Genomic DNA, 19,320 nt, shown 5'->3' on the forward strand with positions numbered 1-19,320 from the left:
TTTAGAACATGAAATACAAAGAAAACAAGCTTAGTAGACTTGGATCATACCTTAAAATAGATTTTGAACAGCTGATTCACCAGAAACAACATGCCCCACTTTTTGGAGTCATCAATGCCAGCTCGACTGTTACAAAAAATAAAACATTAGAAATGAATGTTTTAGGAAAATACATATTTTGCTTTTAGAATGAAATCCCCTCACACGCCTTTGATCCATATTTTTTAAAACAAGTGGTCTTACATTACTACCAAACAAAAACAAGCCAAAAATTCCTTGTAAATTTTAGACCATGCAATCTTCATCAAAATAGAGCGCCCAATCCCATTTCTGTCCTATAATCCTCGTTAATTTTAAGATTGCTCAACTGTGTTCCCCCATCAATGCAATCACTTCAAATCAAGAAAGTCACCTAGGAAGACAAGGGTATCCACCCCAATCTCAAGTCACCTGTCTTACCATTCACACACTTCCAAAATAAGCCATCAACGATGTATACGTCCACCTCCTCAGAATTTCACTCAATGCACAACCTTAACTCCAATCACAGCAAGATGAAGGATCTTACAGAGAGACATGATTTTACTCTGAAATTCAACATAGTGTTTATTTCTTCTTAAATACTCAGACTGGAGTTAAGTTTGTATACTTGGCCCTGGTCTACACTAGGAGTTGAGGTCGAATTTAGCAGCGTTAAATCGATTTAACCCTGTACCTGTCCACACGATGAAGCCCTTTTTTTTTTTTTTTTTGACTTAAAGGGCTCTTAAAAATCAATTTCCTTACTCCACCCCCGACAAGGGGATTAGCGCTTAAATTGGCGTTGCTGGGTCGAATTTGGGGTACTGTGGACGCAATTAGACGGTATTGGCCTCTGGGAGATATCCCAGAGTGCTCTATTGTGACCGCTCTGGACAGCACTCTCAACTCAGATGCACTGGCCAGGTAGGCAGGAAAAGGCCTGCAAACTTTTGAATTTCAATTTCCAGTTTGCATGGTCACGTGCAGCTTGCCACGCTGGCCAGAGCTCATCAGCAGAGGTGACCATGCAGAGCTCATCAGCAGAGGTGACCATGATGGAGTCCCAGAATCGCAAAAGAGCTCCAGCATGGACCGAACAGGAGGTACGGGATCTGATCGCTGTATGGGGAGAGGAATCCGTGCTATCAGAACTCCGTTCCAGTTTTTGAAATGCCAAAACATTTGTCAAAATCTCCCAGGGCATGAAGGACAGAGGCCATAACAGGGACCCGAAGCAATGCCACGTGAAACGTAAGGAGCTGAGGCAAGCCTACCAGAAAACCAGAGAGGCAAACGGCCGCTCCGGGTCAGAGCCCCAAACATGCCGCTTCTATGATGAGCTGCATGCCATTTTAGGGGGTTCAGCCACCACTACCCCAGCCGTTGTTTGACCCCTTCAATGGAGATGGAGGCAACACAGAAGCAGGTTTTGGGGACTAGGAAGATGATGATGATGAAGTTGTAGATAGCTCACAGCAAGCAAGCAAGTGGAGAAACCGGTTTTCCCGACAGCCAGGAACTGTTTCTCACCCTGGACCTGGAGCCACTACCCCCTGAACCCACCCAAGGCTGCCTCCCAGACCCACCAGGCGGAGAAGGGACCTGGTGAGTGTACCTTTTAAAATACTATACATGGTTTAAAAGCAAGCATGTTTAATGACTAATTTGCCCTGGCATTTGCAGCTCTCCTGGATGTACTCCCAAAGCCTTTGCAAAAGGTTTCTGGGGAGGGCAGCCTTATTCCCTCCACCATGGTAGGACACTTTACCACACCAGGCCAATAGCACGTACTCGGGAATCATTGTAGAACAAAGCATTGCAGCGTATGTTTGCTGGCATTCAAACAACATCCGTTCTTTATCTCTCTGTGTTATCCTCAGGAGAGTGATATCATTCATGGTCACCTGGTTGAAATAGGGTGCTTTTCTTAAGGGGACATTCAGAGGTGCTCGTTCCAGCTGGGCTGTTTGCCTGTGGCTGAACAGAAATGTTCCCTGCTGTTAGCCACGGGGAGGGGTGAGGGGCTAGCCACATGGTGGGGGGAAGCAAAATGCGACCTTGTAACGAAAGCACATGTGCTGTGTATGTAATGTTAACAGCAAGGTTTACCGTGAAAGAGTGTACCCATTGTTCTATAAAATGTGTCTTTTTAAATACCACTGTCCCTTTTTTTTCTCCACCAGCTGCATATGTTTCAAGGATCACAGAATCTTCTCCTTCCCAGAGGCTAGTGAAAATTAGAAGGCGAAAAAAACACACATGTGATGAAATGTTCTCTGAGCTTATGCTGTCCTCCCACACTGACAGAGCACAGATGAATGCGTGGAGGCAGACAATATCAGAGTGCAGGAAAGCACAAATTGACCAGGAGGAGAGGTGGCGGGCTGAAGAGAGTAAGTGGTAGGCTGTGCTCTTCTAACCGCCCTGGTGTCTGGCTGTGCGTAACCAGCAGCCAGGCGATTTGCCTCAACCTCCCACCCCGCCCTAAACGTCTCCCCCTTACTCTCACAGATATTGTGGAGTGCACAGCAAGCAGTAATAACAGTGGGAATATTGGTTTTGCTGAGGTCTAACCGAGTCAGTAAACTGCGCCAGCGCACTTTTAAACGTCCAAATGCACATTCTACCACCATTCTGCACTTTCTGTAGTTGAACAGCTCCTGACTATTGTCCAGGCTGCCTGTGTATGGCTTCATGAGCCATGGCATTAACGGGTAGGCTGGGTCCCCAAGGATAACTGTAGGCATTTCAACATCCCCAACGGTTATTTTCTGGTCTGGGAAGAAAGTCCCTTCCTGCAGCTTTTGAAACAGACCAGAGTTCCTGAAGATGTGAGCGTCATGTACCTTTCCCGGCCATCCGACGTTGATGTTGGTGAAACGTCCCTTGTGATCCACCAGAGCTTGCAGCACTATTGAAAAGTACCCCTTGCGGTTTATGTACTCGCTGGCTTGGTGCTCCGGTCCCATGATAGGGATTTGGGTTCCATCTATGGCCCCACCACAGTTAGGGAATCCCATTGCAGCAAAGCCATCCACTATGACCTGCACGTTTCACAGACTCACTACCCTTGATATCAGCAGATCTTTGATTGAGTTGGCTACTTGCATCACAGCAGCCCCCACAGTAGATCTGCCCACTCCAAATTGATTCCCAACTGACTGGTAGCTGTCTGGCTTTGCAAGCTTCCACAGGGCTATTGCCACTTGCTTCTCAACTGTGAGGGCTGCTCTCATCTTGGTATTCTTGCGCCTCAGGGCAGGGGAAAGCAAGTCACAAAGTTCCATGAAAGTGCCCTTACACATGCGAAAGTTTCACAACCACTGGGAATCGTCCCAGACCTGCAACACTATGCGGTCCCACCAGTCTGTGCTTGTTTCCCAAGCCCAGAATTGGCGTTCCACAGCATGAACCTGCCCCATTAGCACCATGATGCCCACATTGCCAGGGCCCGTGCTTTGAGAGAAGTCTGTGTCCATGTCCTCATCACTCACGTCACCGCGCTGATGTTGCCTACTCGCCTGGTATCACTTTGTCAGGTTCTGGTGCTGCATATACTGCTGGATAATGCGCGTGGTGTTTAATGTGCTCCTAATTGCCAAAGTGATCTGAGCAGGCTCCATGCTTGCCATAGTATGGCGTCTGCACAGAAAAATGGCGCGGAACGATTGTCTGTCGTTGCCCTGATGGAGGGAGGGGCGACTGACGACATGGTTTACAGGGTTGGCTTACAGGGAATTAAAATCAACAAAGGGGGTGGCTTTGCGAGAAACTGAATGGCCCCCTCAAGGATAGAACTCAAAACTGGGTTTAGCAGGCCGTTGATTTCACAGAGGGCTGGGAGAAAATGAATACAAAACAAATCTGGTCTATTTCTTGTTTTGAGCCACTTCATCTATCTTTATACATCTTGCTGTCAGCAGACTGTGCAGTACGACCGCTAGCCATCGTCATCTCCTGGGTGCTCGGCAGAAGACGGTGCAGTACGATGACTGCCCATCATCTTCTGCTACCTGCAGGTTAAAAGACAGTGCACTGCCGGTAGGACTCAATCGCCACGAGACGAAACAAGGGAAATGACCTTGTTGAGTCACTCCCATGTTTGTCCAGGCGCCCAGCCAAAAGAGCACCAGTCCAGGACTATGTTGACGATGGCTACCAGTCATACTGCACTGTCCGCTGCCAAAAGGCAATAAACTGCTGCTGTGTAGCAATGCAGTATCACGTCTGCCAGCACCCAGGAGACATATGGTGATGGTTAGCTGAGCGGGCTCCATGCCTGCCATGGTATGGCGTCTGCACAGGTAACTCAAGAAAAAAGGCGAAAAACGATTGTCTGCCCTTGCTTTCACGGAAGGAGGGAGGGAACGGGGGCCTGACGATATGTACCCAGAACCACCCGCGACAATGTTTTAGCCCCATCAGGCACTGGGATTTCTACCCAGAATTCAAATGGGCGGCGGAGACTGCGGGAACTGTGGGATAGCCACCCACAGTGCAACGCTCCGGAAGTCGATGGTTGCCTTGGTACTGTGGACACACTCCGCCAACTACATGCACTTAGAGCATTTGTGTGGGGACACACACAAACAACCGTATAAAAACGCTTTCTACAAAACTGACTTCTATAAATTCAACCTAATTTCTTAGTGTAGACATACCCTGGGATGAGATTTTGAAGAACATGATGTGTGCATCTGAAAGGGAGATTGTTGTAGAGGAGAGAAATCTAAGTGTACTTTGGTATTATGGTATCTGGGAGGTATGAAGAGTAACTTTAGACTTTTGTGGATGCTAATACTACTTAGCTGGAGATTTCCTGGGTTTCTAGTGATTGTGTTGATAGGAAATATTTGAGTGATCTTAAGAGGTTTTTTTTGTTTTTTAAAAGGAGTTTCCCTGGATTTTAAGCTAACAACAGAAGTTTAAATAACTTTGGTGCATAAAGTCTGGAGGAGGACAGCCTTGTTATGATAGAGGCTACAAGATCATCCAGACCACATCACACGATCCATTGTCTACAGCCAAGCTCTAAGATACAACCACATTTGCTCCGATCCCTCAGACAGACACAAACACCTACAGGATCTCTATCAAGCATTCTTAAAACTACAATACCCAGCTGGTGAAGTGAAGAAACAGATTGAGCACCTGAGATCACCTACTACAAGACAGGCCCAACAAAGAAAGTAACAGAATGCCACTAGGTGTCACCTACAGCCCCCAACTAATACCTCTCCAGCGCATCATCAAGGATCTACAACCTATCCTGAATGATGATCCCTCACTCTCACAGACGTTGCGGGACAGGCCAGTCCTCTCTTACAGACAGCCCCCAAACCTGAAGCAAATACTCACCAGCAACTACACACCACACAACAAAAACACCAACCCAGGAATCAAACCCTGCAACAAACCCCGGTGCCAACTCTGTCCGCATATCTAGTCAAGGGACACCATCATAGGACCTAACCACATTAGCCACACCATCAGGGGCTCGTTCACCTGGACATCTACCAATGTGATATATGCCATCATGTGCCACCAATGCCTCTCTGCCATGTATATCGACCCAACTGGACAGTCTCTATGCAAAAGAATAAATGGACACAAATCTGACATCAGGAATCCTAACATTCAAAAACCAGTCGGAGAACACTTCCATCTTCCTGGTCACTCAATAACAGACCTAAAAGTGGCAATTCTTCAATAAAAAAACTTCAAAAACAGACTCCAATGTGAAACTGCGGAACTGGAATTAATTTGCAAACTGGACACCATCAGATAAGGCCTGAATAAAGACTGGGAGTGGTTTGGGTCATTATAAAACCTAAACCTAGTTTCCCTGTACTGTTACTCACAACTTCTTATCAACCATCTGAAATGGGCCACTCTCATTACCACTTCAAAAGTTATTTTTCCACCCTTGCTATCCTGCTGTCAATTGAATTGTCTCATTAGACTAACCTCACACCTGGTAAGGCAATTCACATCTTTTCATGTATTTATACCTGCTCCTGTATTTTCCACTCCATGCATCTGATGAAGTAGATTCTAGCCCACGAAAGCTTATGCCCAAATAAATTTGTTAGTCTATAAAGTGCCACAAGGACTCCTTGTTATTTTTACAAGATATACTGTAATAGAGAGAGACTGGGGTTCCCTACAGTGGAATTCCCCTTCTATGGCCTTCTGCACACCTGTATGTAGCATGCGCCTGAGAATTACAGCTGTTTGCAATACTGGAAGGGGAGAAAGAGTGAAGAAGCCTTTTCTCCATGTTGAGAACATTAAACCGGTTAAGAATGGAAGATTGAAGTAAAACTCCCTCTCTCCCAGTCCCACTGTAATGGCATGTACAAACTCCACACTGGAACAGGACAGAAAGAATTAATTGTTTGCCTTGAGAGACCAGGATGTAAATTAGTCTCTTCTGCAACACCTGCTAAGACTATCAAGCCTAAAGAGAAGCCTCTCCAGCTGTAGTTGATACTCAGGAGAGAACACGGCACAAAGAGAAGGAGGCAGGCAACAAAAGTGACTACCTTGACCCGGATATGGTCTTGGCTAGTGCAGAGAATTAGTTCTTATGCTTTACAAATGGGTAAAGTTATTTACATTTCTTAATGATTCAACACAAGATCTAGAAAGGATCTTTCACTTACGTGTCACTGGCACAGACACGAAAACAGCTCATCAGCAATTCTGCTGCTTTTTCCAACATATCACCAACTTTGCTTTTCCCTTTCTTCACCAGCTGTTGATCGGCCTAGCATGCAAGGTGAGAGATACAGCATGTATTCCTATGTTCAGGCTCATGTTTTAAAAGCAATAAGTAGACTAGTTCTGTAAATACAGTATCTTGTAAAGTAAAGTAAGAGGTAAGTTCCTTACACCTGTCACCCCAACATACTGAACGTATTAAAATATCTCTTTGGAGGTTCTGAACACACCCCGCTCATTAACCTCAGGCTGAGCCTGCGTGAACAGGAGGCAGGGAGGGCTCAGGCTGGCACAAGTGTGGGGAGGCGAGGGTGGCCACCGGCAGCCCGCACATGGGGAGGCTGGGGGACCTCAGAAGGGCTTGGGCCAGCCCCGTGCTGGGGCAGGGGGGCTCGGGCTGGCCCACGGGTGTCCTGTTTTCCCGTTGGGAAAATATGGTTACCCTAGGTATTGCCAACCACAAGCCTTCAAAAAAATCATGATTTAGGCCACCCCCAAAAAAGTTATCTAAAAATAAATTTGGGTTCTTTTAAGTTGCCTTCTGATGTATGAGCCTTCAGGGTTCGCTTTTTCAACCTCTCTGCAACTATGAAGGCCAGCCATTTTTCTTGGGAATGAAAGCTGAGATTCTCAGGCATTCACAGGACTCCAGGTACTGGAACTTGAAGAAAAACACCAAATATTGCTAAGCTCACGATAAATCATGATCTGGCAACATAACATGTAAAACTAAAGAGATCTGAAAGGTGGATTAACTAATGTACAACTTTATCTCCGAGGAAGGATAACAAAAGACAAACCAACGGCCTTAACATGCACTGGAATTTGCCTCGTGAATTAAGTGTTGTTTTAATTTTGACTTTTGTTTACATTCTCCCCCACTTTTAACTACCCTGAAAACAAATGCAAACAGGCCAAAAAAAAAAAAGAAACGGAGACTCATCCTTGTTATTGAAGACATATCTATTAAAATGCCCCATCAGCTCTCATACAGTGCCAATCTAGTTAGTATACAAACTTCTCCAAACCGATAAACCAAAAACTCCCATGCAGACCCTCCGATTCAGGTTTCTCACAGGTAATATATGCGCCCAAATACATAAATGGCCTTATCAACATTGGATCCTCAGGCTGGATGTGGTCATAAATGTAGAATCTACTTACTACTCTGTTCAGACCATTTCCTACTCCAGGCAGAAATAAAGTTTTTCCCCATTGCAACACAAACTACCACCATGGTCCACCACAGAGAATTTTTAAACCCTATCTAATTCAAAAAAAGTTTCTTGGAGAAAATTCTACCCAATCATGAAGCCAGGGAGTAAAAGCATTACTGATGCAATTAAGGCATGCCCCACAGAGCCTTTCTGAACCATAAATAACTTTAGAAACCCAGACTGACATCAGTGAGACCTGCAAGTTCTCAGCACCTCTCAGGATAAGGGCCAAAAATAACAGGTAGATAGAATAAGCAACTTATATTATTGCAAGTATAAGATGAACTTAGCAGTGGGTGAAACTCTGAGTATATATCATTTTTAGGGCTGTTGATTAATTGCAGTTAACTCACGCTATTAACTCAAAAAATTAATCGTGATTAATCGCAGTTTTAATCGCACTGTTAATAGAATACCAATTGAAATTAAATATTTTTAAATGTTTTTCTATATTTTCAAATATATTGATTTCAACTACAACACAGAATACAAAGTGTACCGTGCGTACCGTGCTCACTTTATATTTTTTATAACAAATATTTACACTGTAAAAATGACAAACAAAAGAAATAGTATTTTTCAATTAATCTCATACAAGTACTGTAGTGCAATCGGTATGGTGAAAGTGCAATTTACAAATGTAGATTTTTTTTTTGTTACATAACTGCACTCAAAAACAAAACAATGTAAAAAAAAACTTTGGCTGAACAAGTACCCTTGTAGGCTCTAATCATTAAGACAAACGTCCTCTTAAAAGATGGTTGAAGCATGAAAGGGACATATGATTCTTTAGCGCATCTGGCACATAAATATCTTGAGATGCCAGCTACAACACTGCCATGTGAACGCCTGTTCTCGCTTTCAGATGACATTTTAAAGAAGAAGCAGGCAGCATTATCTCCTGCAAATGTAAACAAACTTGTATGTCTGAGAAATTGGCTGAACAAGGAATAGGACTGAGTGGACTTGTAGGCTCTACATGTGGAGTTCTGCACCACTGCGCAATGCAGAATTTTGCAGAAATTAGTGTTATGCATGCAGAATTTCCTTCCCCCACCCCCTGAAATGGGCTGCAGAGATGTTGACTGCCACTAGGGGTGGCTGGACCCAGCAGAGCCCAGCTTGCAAATAGAAAACAATACCAGGGGGCGGGAACTGGAGGGTTCCCAGCAGTTGCAGTTCCCAGCATACCCTTTAGGAAGGGGGCGGCGGCGCACAGGAAACTCCGTGCAAGCCCAGGACCCAGCATCAGGCTATTTTTGCCTCTGTATCCCTGGACTCCAGGAGGATAGGGGATGTGAGCGTCTCAGCCAGGGAGGGCCCGATAGCTGGGCTCTTAGAGGCTAGAGTGGGTGTGAGAGTCTGGCCCACCGGCTGGGCTCGAGAAACAGGAACAGGGTTGTCATAGGGGTTTCTTTAATTCTCTACTCCTGGGGGAAATTTTTATATGTCTGTATTGTTACATACTTGCTGACAGGTATTTTGAAATAAATTATCAAAATAATTGAAGCTGGTGTGATTATATAGTGTTATTTTGACAAAAAAAATTTGCAGAATTTTAAAATATTGTGCACATAATTTTTAATTTTTTGGGGCAGAATCCCCCCCGGAGTAACATCTGCAAGTTCAGCTTTTATGATAAAGAGATTGCACTACATTACTTGTATTAGGTGGACTGAAAAATACTATTTATTTTCTTTTTTACAGTGCAAATATTTGTAATCAAAAATAAAGTGAACAGTGTACACTTGGTATTCTGTGTTGTAATTGAAATCAATATATTTGAAAATGTAGAAAACATCTACAAATATTTAAATAAATGGTATTCTATTATTAACAGCACAATTAATAGAAATTAATTTTTTAATCACTTGACAACCCTAATTATTTTGTAACACGTCCTTACATAAAAGGGAGAAGATTAAGCGAAGGATGAAAGTTTAAGACACTTCAATCAAATAAATTCCTTATTGACAGATAGAGTACATGAAATTGTTAAACTGCAAGTTTCCTGTCTACTTACATTATTAGCAAAAATTCGAAGGTCAAGTGCTACAGCATACATAATAGGCAAAGCCCTACAGAAACAAACAAAAAAAATCAATAAATTTATTATGCATGAGTAACTAACCCCATATTGCAGGTTAAGCCACACAAGTTACTTTTTAGTCCATATGGACGTAAGTGTTGCTGGTGGCTATAAAATTCCCTATATATCCAGTTTTCCTTTCCTTAAACCTTACAAAAAAAAATCACATTTTATAGGAAAATGTCTTTAAAAGGTCAGTGTTTCACACATCATTACTTGCAGTAAATGAATAATGCAGTTAATTAATCTCCAGGTGACAAACTGTCAAGCAGAATATCATTCTGCAATCAATGCTTTACTTAAAGGGAAACAAAGTACGTTTGCTAAATAATTTGAATCGACAAATGAACAGATTTTGGGCTTGAGTCCCTTATACAAATTCGAAAGAGCAGAGTGACATAACAGTTTTAATTAGTAAATACCTGGTGTACACAACTGAAACAAATCATTATAGATAATGAAAGTTATTTTTATGGTGGTATCTTAATTGAACTATGGTTGCATTTTGGGATGAAAGGTAGCAGTAACAATCATCTAGATCTATTCACCTGCCTAGTTACTAACATAATGACATTTACAAAGTACTTACCAGTTTTCTTCTTTATGTGCTTGAAATGCTCGCAGGAATGATGTGTTATATTTAGGAGAACATAGCACACAATTTACAAAATGACCCAGGAAGTAAAATGGGATAGGTGTAAGAGGCTGTATAGTATGCCCTATTTCTGAGTGTAGAAGACTGCAAAAAAAGGCAACGGATCAGGAATCGGAGTGTAAGGGCACATAAGGGATGAGTCCAGCTCTACTGCATGCTACCTCCTTTACCCTGACTGAGGGAGCACAGTGCCCTGCACATGGGAGTGGGAGAGGCCCAAGGAAGGGAACAGGATAGTGGCTCTTTGCAATATCATCATCCTCTCTACATTATGTGGGGGACTGCAGAAGACTAATTCTCTGGCTTGGGGGCAAGTGTACTTTTCTTTGACCCCAAAGAGAAGGGGGAAATTTTATTTGGATTTCATTGGTTACAAGTCTAAATAGCTAAAATTTTAGACACACACATACACCAAACTACATTTATATTTCGTAATCCCATCACATTTGAAAGCATTTTGCCCTCCTCAAACATGAAGTTATCCCAGATACACATATTTATGAGCTCTCAAATGAACTGATGGAAAAGGATATTGTACTATAACAGTCTGGCATTTGTAAGCTTCAATAAAGTCATGGTTTCCAACAGCGTAAGTACATCTGTCAAAAAAAAAAAAAAAAAAAAAAAAAAAGCAGTAAGGAGGAAACTGAAAAATGTTTTATATTTAAAGAGTAGCTTAATATATTAGTCTCTCTTTCTCTCTAGCTAAATTAAAGCTTTGCAGTTTATTTTAGTAACAGGCTTATTAGAAGTATTCTTAAACAGCAATAAATATGGGAATTGAATACTGAGTGACAATGTAAATAAACTGGCAATTTCACACAATACATTATGCAGCAAAAGATCTGAACGCATCAGTTTTAAATGACCTCTCTACGATTGTCATTCAACATAACTTAGATAGATAAATTTTCAAGATTCTTGAAATGAGAGAAAATTAAAAAAAGACATCAACTTGACCTCTATTTAACTGTAAAAAAGCAGTAAAGAAATATTTTGCATACTAAAGATGCATGAGAGAGCTCTGCCAGTTTTCATAGGTCTAGAATCACTTTTTCCTATTTAAGAAATGTCTCTTTCCCCTGTTGTTGTTTTTCACTTTTGTGTCTGTTATTGCTATTAAAAGCAATAGCACTTTTGCAACGCCTGGAAAAGGGCATTCATTATCAATAAGATGGTGACATGGACTATACATAAAGTGCTATCAAAATCCACACATTAAACTCAAAAAAAAAAAAAAAAAAAAAAAAAAGCAATCAGTAAATGTTTTCTGTATCATTTATTTATTGCAATTTTAGGGATTATTTATAACAGTAGCAGGTACCCAATTTTCAGATGAAGGTGTGATTTCCCCCCCCCAATTTGACAGTGACCTTTCAAATAAATCAGATCAATTCATGGAGTCCCTTCCTCTTTCTACCTGGATACATCAAAATTCAAACTCTCATTCTTAATCCATCTTTACCTTAAGTGAGCAGCAAACATTTCATCATATGGTGGCTCCAGAACCTGTTGACATTTGTCTTCTGGAGATGGAAGCTAATCATAGAACAAATCAATGGAACATTAAATGTATAAAATTGCACAAAAAACATATGCGTTTTTTAATCAAGCTAGTATTTTTATACGTACACGCCTTCGCTATATATTAGAACATTAACAGTCACTCACTGTAGAGGAAAAATGGAAAATTAAGGAGAATCAATGTTAAGGATAGGGGGACGGGAGGGAAAGAGCATACCGTGGAGCGAGATCAAGAGATAAACAAGGGAAAGAGAGAGAAACCAAACCAGAAAGGTGTGCTGCTCTGGCTTATTAAACAATTTTTTCAATAAAAGAGCCATATGACAGAGCAAAAAGAAACAGTACACACAAAAAGGGAAGGGGAAAGAACAAGTGACAGATTACTGACAATGACAGAGTTTACTTCTCAGATACTACAGTGAAGTATAAAAACCTGAACAGAATAGAATTTCCATGTTTCATTGTATTTCTCTGGACAGCATCCTACAATTGTGTTAAGTTGTATTGTGGCGGGAAAGAGGAGAGATGGATGCTAATAGCAATAGTCACTAATGGAACAACATTGTATTGCTGCTTCAGTTGACCCTGGGTTAAGTGCAGTTTTTTAAAACTGCATACAACACCATTAAGTCTTATAGAATTTTAAAAGACATTTTAAACCAACCAAAGGAATTTTATAATAAGGATGTCATTCTCTGTTGAGGTCTATAGCTAGTATAAACACTCTATAGATAAAATATAACTTGATTAAACTCTAATATTTTGAAGAGTTATTTTCTATAGAACTGCTGCTCACTTTTATATTTTGTAAGATTTTGTTTTTCTCTGTAAGAGCAGTGGCAGAAAATTGTTTTTCCCTAACTAGGCTCCCCTTTCTGCAGCAAGAGAGTTTGGGTTTGTTTTGTGGGGGATTTTTTGTTTACATGTTTGTTATGCACACTATTCCTTTCTGTGTTAATTTCTTCAGAACTACCTGAATATTTCCATCTAAGCTCCAGAAATTTCATGCAAATGAGCAAATTCCTGGACCTTTCAGAGACTCTTTGAAGTTAATAGAGGTCTGCCTGTGCACCTCACCTTGCAGCACAGATGCTGACTTTTGGTTTTGCTGGTGGATACCCCATCCTGGCCCCTCCCCCTTCCCCACGCCCACGCCCCTTAGATCCCCTCCCCTGAGCACCTCCCACTCACTCCTTTCTGCCCCCTCCTGCCGTAAGGGCGAGGTATGCATGTTTGGGGGGGTCCCAGCCTCCCCCCCCGAAACTGGCAATTTTCAGCATATTTATACACTTCTTTCATATTCTAGTCATTGAATGTGTGTCTATCGTTGGTATCTCTATGTAATCATTATTAAAATAGTAATGAACTACATAATTACATCATCATGAATTACAGTATAATTAAAATCATTACACTCAGCTACAAGCTGTCTTCACTAACATCCCAGTTTAAAGACATTACATTGGCTCTGTGTTTCACACCTACTTAGGGCCAATTTGGGATCTGAGGGCCACTGATGGCTGTGGGAAGGAGGCAGATGGGAGGGACAAGCAGTAGGGAGTCTTTCCCCTCTTCCTTCCTGTCACTCTCTCTCCCTCTCCTTTCTTCTCTAAGTCCTTGTCCCCTTCCTGATGTTCCCCCTTCTTGCTTCCCACCCCGTGTCCCTTTTCCCCATCTCTCTCTCTCTGTTCCCCACCTCCTGGTGGCTCTGTCTAGTGCCTGCCCCACCCACACACTGAAAGCAGCAGAGGAGGCTCCCCCTCCTTGGGGTAGGAAGGGTTGCCTTGTGGTTAAAGCACATGTCTGGGGCTCAGGTGTTCTGGGTTTGGTTCTCTGCTCTGCCACAGACTCCTTGCTTAGCCTTGGGAAAGCCACTTCACCTCTTTGTGCCCTAATCCCACCTGCCAAATGGGGTTAATACTGACCCTGCCTCCTAGGGTAAATCCATTCATGACTCTGTGATGACGGGGGAAATGGAGATACCAAGGTGGGTAGATCTGGGCTGCATTTCTCCACAACCTCAGAGTGAGAGCCAGCTCCTCGCAGGGCGGATGGGAGAGAGAGGGGCTCAGGCCACCTCTGCAGAGAGGCGGGTCGGGGCTTTAGCCCTGAAGCTTCTCTCACTAGGGTAGCTGGGGCTCCCAAGCTGGGGTCTTCAGCACCACATCTTCTGCTAGGGTCTGGGGCTTCTCCCAGCTCCACCCAGTGCAGCTCCTGCTGGGGTCAGGGGGGTGCTTCTACTCCCTCCCCCACCCAATGCAGCTCCTGCTGGGGTCGGGGCTTCTTCTCCTTCCCCCACCCAGCGCAGCTCCTGATGGGGTCTGAGCTTTTTCTCCCCTGTCCCCCGCAGTGCAGCTCCTGCCGGGGTCCAGGGTTTTTCCTCCCCTTAATCCACCACTGCACCCATCAGCCCTAGCCTAGCTGGGCTCCCTTGGGTCACCTAATGCCTGCTGTGGCCAGAGTTGAGCCTGGCAGGGAGGGAGAAACCATACAGGTGGACACCATGGCCACCAGCCCAAGAGGTGTATGCGGCGTGGCCCCAGGTGAGCAGGGGCTGGCTGCACCGCTGCTGATAGCCCGGCACTCCCACCCACCCCTAACCCTAAGGCTTTTTTTTTTTTTCTTTTTTTTGGGGTTGAGGCTCACTCAGCCCCTGCTGGAGCAGGGAGGTGTGAAACAGCTGACCTGATCCTGCCTGCCGAACAGCTGACTGCAGCTGTGCCCAGGCAACCCATACCAAACAGCACATCTGCAGAGGCACCCGCTCAACAGCTGCTACCTGGCTGCCTACAACTGGTCATCCTGGTGGGTGGTGAGCACCCCCTATTTTTTTTGAATGGGTGCTCCAGCCAAAGAGCACCCACAGAGTTGGCGCCTATGCCTTGCAGGATTGGGGCCTTCGTTTGTTAGTGTAACTGATTCTTGTACCTGAAGCCTGGGGTTTGCAACATGAGGATGCTTAAATGACACCAATTCTGCACAAAACAATCCATCTCTGGAATCAATGGCTTCTAGAACCTATCGAAAAAAAATTACACACCTTAAGGAACAAGATCTAGCCTTAGCTATGTAACACACATTGCCACATAACTATTAAAAATCATCCTCTTGTGATGACATTTGCATTCTTGTCAATGACTCTGAATATTTTTCAGAGTAACAGCCGTGTTAGTCTGTATTCGCAAAAAGAAAAGGAGTACTTGTGGCACCTTAGAGACTAACCAATTTATTTGAGCATAAGCTTTCGTGAGCTACAGCTCACTTCATTGGATGCATACTGTGGAAAGTGTAGAAGATCTTGCTTTGTGTGTATATAAAAAGATCTTCTACACTTTCCACAGTATGCATCCAATGAAGTGAGCTGTAGCTCACGAAAGCTTATGCTCAAATAAATTGGTTAGTCTCTAAGGTGCCACAAGTACTCCTTTTCTTTCTGTGAATATTAATTTCTCATATGTTATTCCCAAGACGTTTTAGTTTGGAAGATACTGATCTGAGCCACTTTGTATAACTAAGGAAAAATAAACGTGTATGGCTTTTTCCTTTTGAAGAATTTTAATGTATCTTCCAAACTAAAACGTCTTGGGAATAACATATGAGAAATTAATATTCACAGAAAGAAAAGGAGTACTTGTGGCACCTTAGAGACTAACCAATTTATTTGAGCATAAGCTTTCGTGAGCTACAGCTCACTTCATTGGATGCATACTGTGGAAAGTGTAGAAGATCTTTTTATATACACACAAAGCAAGATCTTCTACACTTTCCACAGTATGCATCCAATGAAGTGAGCTGTAGCTCACGAAAGCTTATGCTCAAATAAATTGGTTAGTCTCTAAGGTGCCACAAGTACTCCTTTTCTTTCTGTGAATATTAATTTCTCATATGTTATTCCCAAGACGTTTTAGTTTGGAAGATACATTAAAATTCTTCAAAAGGAAAAAGCCATACACGTTTATTTTTCCTTAGTTGTACAAAGTGGCTCAGATCAGTGACCTCACAAGGTCATTGGGGGGGAGGGATAGCTCAGTGGTTTGAGCACTAGCCTGCTAAACCCAGGGTTGTGAGTTCAATCCTTGAGGGGGCCATTTAGGGATCTGGGCCAAAAATTGGGGATTGGTCCTGCTTTGAGCAGGGGGTTGGACTAGATGACCTCCTGAGGTCCCTTCCAACCCTGATATTCTATGAACTCTATGAACAAGGCAATTATATGCGTCCACTGTCTTTCATTGGCAGTAGTTAGACAGAATTAGAAACTTTGTTTAACAACTATAGACAGACTTTAATGAATAAAAAGTATACTTGCAGCCATAAATCAAGTTTTGAATATTTTACACTGGAGTTGCTGAAAGGAAGGATAGTTTGGATTTCATTAATAAGGACCCTTAAATGTATTTCACATACATATTAGTATTTAATAACACAGCATAATCATAAAAAGATTAATCCTGCTTTCCCTACTAAGAAAAACTTCCCCTTTAATTAAAGGGGAAGATTTTCTTAAGTAGGAATTACAGGACTGGACCCAGAGCATCTTTGCGAACTCCCTTAAATCGGAGTTTTGGGTATGGATGGGATACAGGATTGGGCACATGGCATTATTCTTGTACACACTATTCAGGAAAAGGTATTCCCACTTCTAAATCAGCAGCAGAAACCAAATTAGTACTAAGGTCAGCTAAGAATTTCAGTGAAGAAATAAAGCATTATTAAACAGTTAAGTATAGTCCACATACAATCAATTAGTTTAGTTCCATGTTGACTTTATCTTCAGAGTTTACTTTGTAAAAAAACAAACAAAAAAAACCACGTTTGATGCAAAATTCTCAAGAATTAGAAAAATCTAAAAATATGAACATGTGGTCAATAATCTGAAAAGAATTTGGACAATAAAATAGCTTATCTTTGTTATTTCAGTTAAAAAGCCTGATGACAGACCTAGAGATTTAAGTTTCAATAATGTCCTATCATGATCAAATATACTGCAATTCAAGGATTATTTAAAGGGACATGATCAATTTAAAAATCACAATGTTTTGCCTCATATTTCCATGAATGACATTTTAAACAACAACAGATTAAAAAAAGGAAGTATTTACAGTTTTACTTCTTACATTTGACAACATGTTGTAAACTGTCATTTCACAGATTCATTTATTATATTAAATTTCCTATGGTTTTGTGGGTCTGTCACTTAGCAACAGATCAGGGAAAAACCTTTTCTAAAGATATAAAAACACGACTGATAAACCACAGAAATTGGGAAAGGGGCCTAGGCAGCTAATATTTAACTTTTGGCTCCTTTTGCAGAACTGACCAAGTTTGACATGTCTCATTAAAGTGCTTAAATAAGAGTGTGTATTACATTTGACAAGGAAGGAACCTTTACAGCAAGTATATTTGGGCCTTGATCCTACAGTCGCATCTATTAATGCAGACCCCAGTATCTGTGCAAAGCCTCACTGGGTATGTTTACACTGCAGCTGGGCGCAAACCTCCCAGCTGGAGTAGACAGACTCATGCTAGTAGAGCTTGAGGTAACATACTAAAAAGAGCAGTATGAAAGTTGTGGATCCAGCGGAGACTTGGGCTAGCCCCCAGTCTCAGAGGCAGGGAGGCGGGTGGGCTTGAGAGACTGAGCTACCCTCTGTGCTGGACCATCCACGCTACTGTTTTTAACGTGCTAGCTTGAGCTGAGCTAGTGCGTCTGTCTACCGGGGCTGGGAGGCTTGCTCTCAGCTGCAGTACAGACATGTCCACTTCCTAAAGATGCCAGAGCCCACACTAACAGATCCTATCACACGATTGGGGGCTACATATTTATATAGACCCCACATTTTTTAAGCGCCATACGAACGTTACTTTGTTTTCATAACAGCCTTAGGAGACGCTTCTCTAATTATCACTTCCCATACTCTCAGTTGCCTTTTCTTGAACAGGGTAACTTATCTGTAGCGTGGAGAAAAACAGGGAATGGTGCCGGCAAATAAAACCCACTTACCTGCTGCAAATACTGGTTGATGGTGATGTGCGCCATGGACGGACCAGCGGGCCAGGCAAGTGCTGGAGATCAAGCGCGGGGTGTGTCCTGTGCGGCCAAGGAAACAGAAGCGTCACCGCGAAACGGAGTTAGCACGTCTGTCCCCCACCCGCCCGCGGGGCCAGCGTGGGGTTTCCACCAACTCACTCAGCCCGGAGCAGCCCCCGCAGACCAACCCCCCAGGAGCGGAGCCAGGCACAGGGCACAGCAACGGGGCGGGGGGGTTTCCCAGGGCGCGCGTCACTCCCCTCCCCCGGGGCTCCCCCGCACCCACTGACCAGGCTCGCAGCGCCGCGCCCGCCTCCCTCCATCACACCACGTGGGTGGGGCAACCGCCCGGCGCTTCCGTCTCCCGCACGGCGCGCCAGCCCGGCGTGAGTCACGTGACGCGGGCCGGGCAAGCCGCTCACGTGATGATCCATCCTAGCGCCCCGCCCCGCGCGCCCGGCTTGGGTTAAAGCGGAGTTGTTACTGTTAGTCCTGTAGCGTGGGGGCGGGGCTTGATTCTTCTCGCGCAGAGCGGGCGGGACTGGGAGACGAGCGTCGCGCGCTGCAGCTGAGCGCAGCGTTCCGCCTGCTGCGGGGTGGCCGGGCTGAGAGCCCTCTTGGGAGCAGCCTAGTGACTGCTGTGCGTGCTGGCGCTTCTGTCCGGGCGCTGCTCCCGCACGCGTCGGTCCCTGGGGTGCCTCTGGGAGGGCAGCTGGCTCCGGGTGCTGGCTGTCCTCTCCCTCTGTTATATGGAGTTTGGGAGCGTGGGCCCAAAGCCTTGCCTTGTCGTGAGCTAGTGACACTTCTGTTTTAAACACAAAATGCATAGTGTTGTTTTGTAGACCATCTCGCTGTGCATGCGTGGCAAAAAGAAAAAAGCATTGTAATACATTTTAATCCTCTGTGACACGCTCTTAATGGTTGTATGCAGTCGGGGGGCTGGAACTGGGGGTATAGGAGTACCCTGTCTTGAAGTAGTAATAACCAAATACCTGGTTTCCATCATAGTCAGGGTTCACAGTTTTGTACAATGGCTTGCAGCATCCATGCTATAATAGCTGTT

General features: G+C 43.6%; 1 protein-coding gene across 8 annotated transcripts in view; it reads right to left on the bottom strand.

Annotated features, from left to right (window-relative positions):
- The window catches only part of PCID2 (PCI domain containing 2), a 62,686-nt gene extending 44,035 nt beyond the window's left edge, over nt 1-18,651 (bottom strand). For 3 of the 8 annotated variants that reach the window (XM_077813688.1, XM_077813679.1, XM_077813654.1), the window contains exons 1-8: nt 18,231-18,510; nt 15,158-15,247; nt 12,171-12,244; nt 11,237-11,304; nt 10,640-10,679; nt 9,985-10,039; nt 6,687-6,790; nt 51-126 (exon numbers count right to left, since the gene is read on the bottom strand). In XM_077813688.1, the coding sequence (XP_077669814.1) occupies nt 51-126; nt 6,687-6,790; nt 9,985-10,039; nt 10,640-10,679; nt 11,237-11,304; nt 12,171-12,244; nt 15,158-15,247; nt 18,231-18,266 (543 nt within the window). In that variant the 5' untranslated portion in view covers nt 18,267-18,510. The other 5 variants (XM_077813662.1, XM_077813670.1, XM_077813702.1 and 2 more) reach the window with 5 other exon arrangements.
- Nucleotides 18,652-19,320: the final 669 nt, after the last annotated feature.

This window comes from Eretmochelys imbricata, chromosome 1 (assembly GCF_965152235.1).
Source record: "Eretmochelys imbricata isolate rEreImb1 chromosome 1, rEreImb1.hap1, whole genome shotgun sequence".
NCBI classification, from domain to species: Eukaryota; Metazoa; Chordata; order Testudines; family Cheloniidae; genus Eretmochelys; species Eretmochelys imbricata.